Source organism: Engraulis encrasicolus, chromosome 5 (genome assembly GCF_034702125.1).
Source record: "Engraulis encrasicolus isolate BLACKSEA-1 chromosome 5, IST_EnEncr_1.0, whole genome shotgun sequence".
In the NCBI taxonomy this organism is placed as follows: Eukaryota; Metazoa; Chordata; class Actinopteri; order Clupeiformes; family Engraulidae; genus Engraulis; species Engraulis encrasicolus.
Genome location: NC_085861.1, coordinates 55,301,740 through 55,309,239, shown reverse-complemented (window position 1 = coordinate 55,309,239; position 7,500 = coordinate 55,301,740). Strand labels below are relative to the sequence as shown.

The following is a 7,500-nucleotide window of genomic DNA, read 5'->3' as shown; positions in this document are numbered from 1 at the left end:
GCCACGTGAGGGGACAGCAGCTGCTCAAACGCACTCTGGATCTTCCCCCGCACTCGCCTGTTCTCACTCAGCACCAGCTGAGACGTAGGACACACACACACACACACACACACACACACACACACACACACACACACACACACACACACACACACACACACACACACACACACACACACACACACACACACACACACACACACAGATAGGCAGACAGAGAGAGAGCGAGAGACAGATACAGACAAACAGACAGTCAGACAGACATACAGTATTTTTTACAGAAACTGCACACACACACACACACACACACACACACACACACACACACACACACACACACACACACACACACACACACACACACACACACACACACACACACACACACACACACACACACACACACACACACACACACACACACACACACTGTCAACTTTGTCCACACTGAAGGTTGACCCTTTACTGTAATGCCAAGAGTTTGTGCAAGCCTACACTGTGTAACTAATGGATTGGTTCTTGGCTGACAGTGTTTTGTCATTCATCAAAACTACTTGCTCATGCCAACAATGCCAGTGCAATGCCAATATGATGTCATGCCAGGGTGGTTGGTGTAATGCCAGAGAGGTGCCAGGATGGCTGATGTTACATTATGTCATTGCATTGTGCTTATGGTAGGAGGTGTTTCTGTCCAAAGCTACTTGCTAAGCTTAAAAAAACTCAAGCAAAAGTGGAGATTTTTTTAAAACTCCGGTTAGCGTTTGTATATAAACAGAGATAAACGCAGACTTGAATGGCACTCTCCATACCGCGCACAGGCTTAAGGTGTTTATGACAGCCCTCAGCAGCACATTTATGCTGATTTTCCTATGAAGTGAACAAAAATAATATTCAAGAAAAATGTTCCTTTATCAAAATATGCGGGTATGAATAAACAGGCCCCAAGTTTCAGTTGTTGTGACTTGTGCTGTATACGCGTGTCTTCCAGCATCTGCACAAACCTTTTCATCAAACGTCCTTTTCATCAGACAATTCAAAAGCCTGAACAAGATGAACAAGTTCATAAATGGGTGAATATGCTGCCGAGTGATTTGTATTCCAGGAGGACTTACACATGCTTTTTTCCTCTTCATAAGGATTTTTTGGCTGCGATTTATAGTCAGGCGTGACTTGTAGTCTAAAAAATATGGCAGTTGAAAAGGCACGGACTACAGTCCGTAAAACAATGTGGGATTATATAGACGCCTCATGTCTCAGAGGGTGTAAAAGACCATCCATATTCTTCCTATTGGTACACAGTGAAAAATAGAGGGCTGATTCAACACATACATTACCTCACATCTGGCTGACATCCAAAGCAGCTTTCAGTTATTTTACTGGGTACTGGTTACAGTCCATGGAGCAATGTGGGGTTCAAGGGCACTTCAGCCATGGATGGAGGTGTAGGGAGAGGTAAGGGTGGGATTGGAACATGCAACCCTCTGACCTTAAGACCACCTTCCTAACCATTAGGCAACGACTACCCAAATACTTAGAGAGTACTCTGTGACCAAATGCAGTCCAGATGTCAAATCATCTCTAAATTGAGTGTTTAACCCATTGATGCCTGAAGCACCTGCAAACGCCTGCTGAATGCCTAAGCCCTTGTTGGGAAAGTTGCCCTCAGCCTATAAAAACCTAAATATCTTAGCTTCTGATGCACATAAAAACCTCAAATAAGTTGTATTTAAACCCTAAGACCCTCATCTTGCATTGGAATGTGTTCATTCAGCTGTAACATACTCACATTTTTTTTCAAAAAAAAAAGCGCTAAAATCTCAAGAGCCTGAATGCAGCGTATGTGTTTCCAGACATCAAAGGTTAACCCATTGACGCCTAAGGCACCTGCAAAAAAGGGTGCTGAATGCCTGACCCTTTTTAAGAAAAGCTGCCCTCAGCCTATAAAAACCTAAATATCTCAGCTTCTGAAGCACATAAAAATGTGCACTGAGTTGCATTTAAACACTAAGACCCTCATCTTTCATTAGAATGTGTTCATTCATCTCAAACAAACAGAGATTTTAAATAAAGTTGTCTCAAATCTCATGAGCCTGAATGTTGCGTAATGCAGCTCCAGGCACCAGAGCCAATGTTGCGCAAGGCAACATCAGGCATCAGTGGGTTAAACAACATACGAGTCATCAGGCTGAAATGAGTTAATTGCAGTAACACTGTAAAATTCACTGTGTATGGGATACAACCATTGAGAGTAAATGGATACAACTCTTTGATCACAAGACCAATGTTCTAACCACCAGGTCTATTCACAGCTTCGATGCCAGCAATGCAAATATTATGCCAGTGTGATATCGAGGTGGCTTATCTGGTGTCAGTGTAATGCCATTATGTCAGGTGAGCCTTGTGTGGGTAGTGGTGCCAGCGAAGAGAGTCCCTTTTTTGTAATTTTGAAACTAAACACACAGTGTCAACCCTCAGGCAACAAGCATGACTGCTTAATTGCCTGCCCATGGCTGTGCCAGTGTGGCAGGTCTGTTGCCAGCGCGGATGATGTATCTGATGCCAATGTGTGTGTGGGTGCCATGATAGCAAATGTGTTGTTTCAGGGTGGTCTGGCTCAGGGGTCCCCAAACTTTTCCAGGACAAAAAGCCCCCCATATACCAGTAAATTCCAGCTAAGTACCCCTGCATGGGCCGTGTCACACTATTTCACAATTCAATGAATTTGGTGCATTCTTAAACCAAAGTACAAAAGTACAGTAAGTTTAACCCCTTAAGACGCGGCTTTATAAATTTGTTGTTACCAGTATGGTAATGACCAAGTTGTGGTGCATTACTAAAGGGCCTGTGTTGTGTCATAGTATTCTAGTGCTATGGTAGTTACATTTCAATGACTATTACCGCGTGCCACTGGAGGTACGGCGCGCATTAAGGGGCTACTACATATGTAAACATTGTAAAGAAGAAAATGATTCCACTGGGATTGTTTAGCTTTTTTCAATGTATTAAATTTATTTTGCTATATTTTTCCTGCCAACCTGCCACGGACCCCCTGGCATCCCCTTGCGCCCCCCAGCCCCCACTTTTAAAACCACTGGTCTGGCTGATACCAGATAAATGTTGTGAAGCTGATGCCATGTTAGTGTGATGCCAGTCAGAGTGATCGATGCCATTGAGGATGGTGATGTGATGTTACACAGTAAAATAAAAATGCAGCCGTAATTCAACATTTCTCTCTGAATATATGGTCCCTCTCTTTGAGTGCTCTTTAAATGAACACTTAGAAAGTTTGAATTTAACACGGTTTGGTGCAGGGGAGGGGTTCCTAACCATTTTTTTAGGGCCTCCAAAACAGTGCCTGCTGATGGATGCCATGCCAGTGTGCGATGCCCACCTGCAGCTGGTTGTAGTGGTTCTTGAGCGTGTGCTGCTTCTGGTGCAGGGCGAGGGCGAACGGCGGCACCTCCAGGCCCATGCGTGTCATGCAGTCCTTCTCCCGGATCTGCGTCAGGATCTGGGGGTCAAAGTTCACGTACAGCTCTGCCGTCTCCGGGCACTTCACCAGCAGGGAGGCCTGCAGGCCCAACCGCGCCACCTCGATCTACACAGGCAGGGGTGGCATAAGAGAGTGAGGAGTATTGGTATATTTGAAGGGAATTACGGTGTGTGTGTGTGTGTGTGTGTGTGTGTGTGTGTGTGTGTGTGTGTGTGTGTGTGTGTGTGTGTGTGTGTGTGTGTGTGTGTGTGTGTGTGTGTGTGTGTGTGTGTGTGTGTGTGTAGAGTGTGTGTGTGTGTGTGTGTGTGTGTGTGTGTGTGTGTGTGCGTGCGTGCGTGCGTGCGTGCGTGCGTGCGTGTTTGTGTGTGTGAAAGGACACATCACGATATTGCGTTTGCATCGCAATTCGCCTTTGGATAAGCCCTGCCCTCTTGAGTTACAGTTGCTAGGTTGGACAGATAAACTTTCTATGCTGTGATATCAACGCATCAATGTGTAACTTTAATGTTTGGTGTTTATATCTTCAGTTGCCTAACAAAATAACGTCCATCAACTGCTAGTCCAAACAATCCTGACGTGACGGATAATTAACTTTTCTAGCGCTGTTTCTTCATTACAGTAATTAGGTCAGAAAAACAAAATCCTACCCTGAAACAAGTTCGTGTTTTGCTTACAACCTTACTGAAAAGTTACTCGACTAAGATAATGGCATGAGTGTCGATCCCTGTGCTTTCTAGTCGAGTGTGAGGATGCCGAGACCCTTCAAGCCAGACTATCCAACTGCTAGTAAGCATTAGCCCGGAAAGCCTCCTGTTACCTCCTGTTGCACTTTTGTCACAAATACCCCAGGCACAATTTCCAATCATATTTTAATAATAATATGACTATAATATCTTGCTTAAACATACTTGAAAACATGACATTTCTGGATTGATCTCAATGTAGCGCAGTGAAACTGTCCGGCTTCTGTCTGACCTTGTCCTTCTGTTGCGCTTTAATAGGTCAAACAGCATTTTAGGGTGAGCCTTAGTCAAAGGTGAATTCAGAATCGTGACTGCATATCACGATTCGATTCGATAGAGTCACAGCCCTAGTGTGTGTGCGTTTATGTGTGTGTGTGTGTGCATGCGTGCGTGCGTGTGTGCATGTGTGTGTGTGCATGCGTGTGTGCGTGTGTGCATGTGTGTATGCGTGTACGTGTGTGTGTGTCTGTGTGTGTGTGTTCTTCGATATCTTTCACTGTTTATGAATAAATGTTGCCCTTGTGGATGTGAAGGAAGTGAACCACTGTTAAATTAACTGTATTCAACACAACCACAATAATCACCCAAGGACTATAGTGCATATGTGCTTATGTGTGTACAGTATGTGTGTAGTATTTGTGTGTGCCATTTCTGTGTGTGTGTGTGTGTGTGTGTGTGTGTGTGTGTGTGTGTGTGTGTGTGTGTGTGTGTGTGTGTGTGTGTGTGTGTGTGTGTGTGTGTGTGTGTGTGTGTGTGTGTGTGTGTGTGTGTGTGTGTGTGTGTGTGTGTGTATACATACATGTGTGTGTCCATCAATGTCATGTTTGGTGACATTTATAAGCTAAAAAAATCCCTTTGATGAAATGAATTTCATTTTGTGCACCAATTGTAATTATAATCAACTCAAGTACTTGCTGTGTATGCATGTGTGTGTGTGTGTTCCTGAGTGTGCGCACGTTCATGCGTGTGTGTGTGTGTGTGTGTGTGCAGTTACAAGACGGTGCGTACCTGGTCCATCCAGCCTCTGTGATAGACCATCTCGTACTCCATCAGCACGCGAGCCAGCCGGTTGTAGTTGCGGATGATGCGCTTGGCCTCGGCCGTGTCCAGCACCCCCGGCTGCTGCTGGAACATCTCCATGGGGGTCTGGATGCGGCGGAAGAGCTGCCGCACCCACTGCACGCGGCCCGCCACGGGGGGAAGGTCGCGCCCCAGCGGCGGCTCCTGCTTCTGCCGCGTGTAGGTGCGCGACACCATCTCGATGTCACGGCCGAAGTTCTGCAGGAGCCGCTGGTATTTGTCCGGGATGCCTAGGTCTGGAATGCCCAGCCTACAATATAGTACATGTACCGGTGTTATATGATCGACTAGTATTTCTGTGATATTATTCCTGTTATATTTCATGCTATATTTAAGAGACATGTTGCACAAGGATACAAGGATTTCACTGAATGTTTTACTTTTAAGATTTCTATGCTTATGACAAATAAAACTCATTGTGTCATTGTATCCTTGCAACCTTGCATCAAGACCACTTTACTTTATGTGCATACAGTGTTCTTGTCATGTTTTGCTTTTAAATGAAGCTGGGTCCACATTGAGTAGAAATCATTGAATTTGAAATTCTAATTTGAAATAGCAGTGCCTAAACTAGCCCTAAGCCTATTTTTAATTATGTTTGAGTGTGATAACAATCATATTTTATCTTGTATAACAACAAAAATGCCTGCAATTTAATCCATAACGGCATATTGATCCATGCACAATAATGTTAAAATTGGACCGTTTCAAAAGAACCCATGGGACCTCAAATGTGAAATCCATATAAGAAAGCAAGCAAGAAAAAAAAAGACCTCGTCATTGACATTTCGTTTTTTTCGATCCCATGTGTTCTGTGAGTTTGACGGCATAGAGAAGAATACAACAAATGTATTTTTTGTCATTACACAAAGTCTAATGCAATGTTAAGTAACCCTTTAATGCATAAGCCATTGGACTCACACTAACGCATAACATGGGTCTAAATAGACCTAGCCTGGCTCTCGCGAGACCCCGAGTGCTTCGTGCATCTTCGTTACACTTCCGCGAGAGTCAGGTTAAAATAGACCCGCATTCATTTCCAATGTATTTCTGAGCATTAATCATGTATTCTCTCACACAACTTCTAAAACCAATACATTTTATCCCATAATTCTTCTAAAAGTAATTATATAGGTGGTCCTTAATTCAAAAAAGTATTTTTTAAAATGTTCTTATATTTTTATTTTACAAATAAACATGAATTTGGAATTAAATCACTAATTTCTAGACGTGGATCGAAAATGGCCCGCATTCATTTCTAATGGAAGTCTAAATCTTTCACTATAATAACTTCCACAATTAATGTATTTTAATAGCTAATGGATTAAAAGTTGTGATTTAGGCTGTTTTTAATGCACAAAATGGGTGTTTTTTGTATCTTATATAAATAAACACACAAATAATTTCCCCCATTATTGCAGACATAGCCTAAGTCTGAAGTGTTTCACGTTAGGAACTAAAATATATTTAAAAGGATTCCAGTCAGGAACAAATAAACTGCGGACAGTTTTTGACCACTGTTGACCACTGCTGACCTATTGGATTTAAGCATTCCAGGTCATACATATTTGTGTAATAAGAGACGGTGTGATCGGAGGAGCCCAATAGCCTATATCAGGGCATAATTAATGTGCATAATTATGCCACAAAAGACATCTAACAAACTCCAAAAATACTATAAACAATTTTGATGTCTTCCAGAGGGGTGTGGCTGTCTTGAAATATTGGTCACATCCATCTAAAGCACTGTTACAAAGCCATCAGTGTCACATGACATGAGCTCACAAAGTCACTGCCAGATTTAGAAGAATTGAAGATGAAACTACCACAAAAGTATTACCTGCAGTGCTGTTATATTCCAGAACTGAAACCTATATTGTGTGTCCACAAGAACATTGTATTCAGCACTAAGAGACATGGCCAAGGTAAAACAGGCTGAAACCTGAAGACCACTCAACAAGAAACTTAAGTCAAGACTGGGTCAAGAAATGTCTTTAGACAGTTTTTTTTCAATGGTTTTATGAACTAGTGAAGGTGACTGTTAATGGACCAGGTAGATTAGTCTATGGCTAGATCAGCAATGTGCACACTTACATGAGTTCCTGAGTTTCACTCTAATGCCAGCAAGGTACAGCATAAATACCATGGTCTTCAAAAGATGCAAATGTCTTCCTCTCAATGATC

General features: G+C 42.8%; 1 protein-coding gene across 1 annotated transcript in view; it reads right to left on the bottom strand.

Moving 5' to 3' along the window:
- Positions 1 to 7,500, bottom strand: part of dnah5 (dynein, axonemal, heavy chain 5) — a 200,309-nt gene that overhangs the window by 169,925 nt on the left and 22,884 nt on the right. The window contains 3 exon segments of the mRNA XM_063199962.1: positions 1 to 77; positions 3,392 to 3,598; positions 5,245 to 5,566. The exon segment at positions 1 to 77 is cut by the window's left edge and continues 95 nt beyond it. Of these exon segments, the coding sequence (XP_063056032.1) occupies positions 1 to 77; positions 3,392 to 3,598; positions 5,245 to 5,566 (606 nt within the window).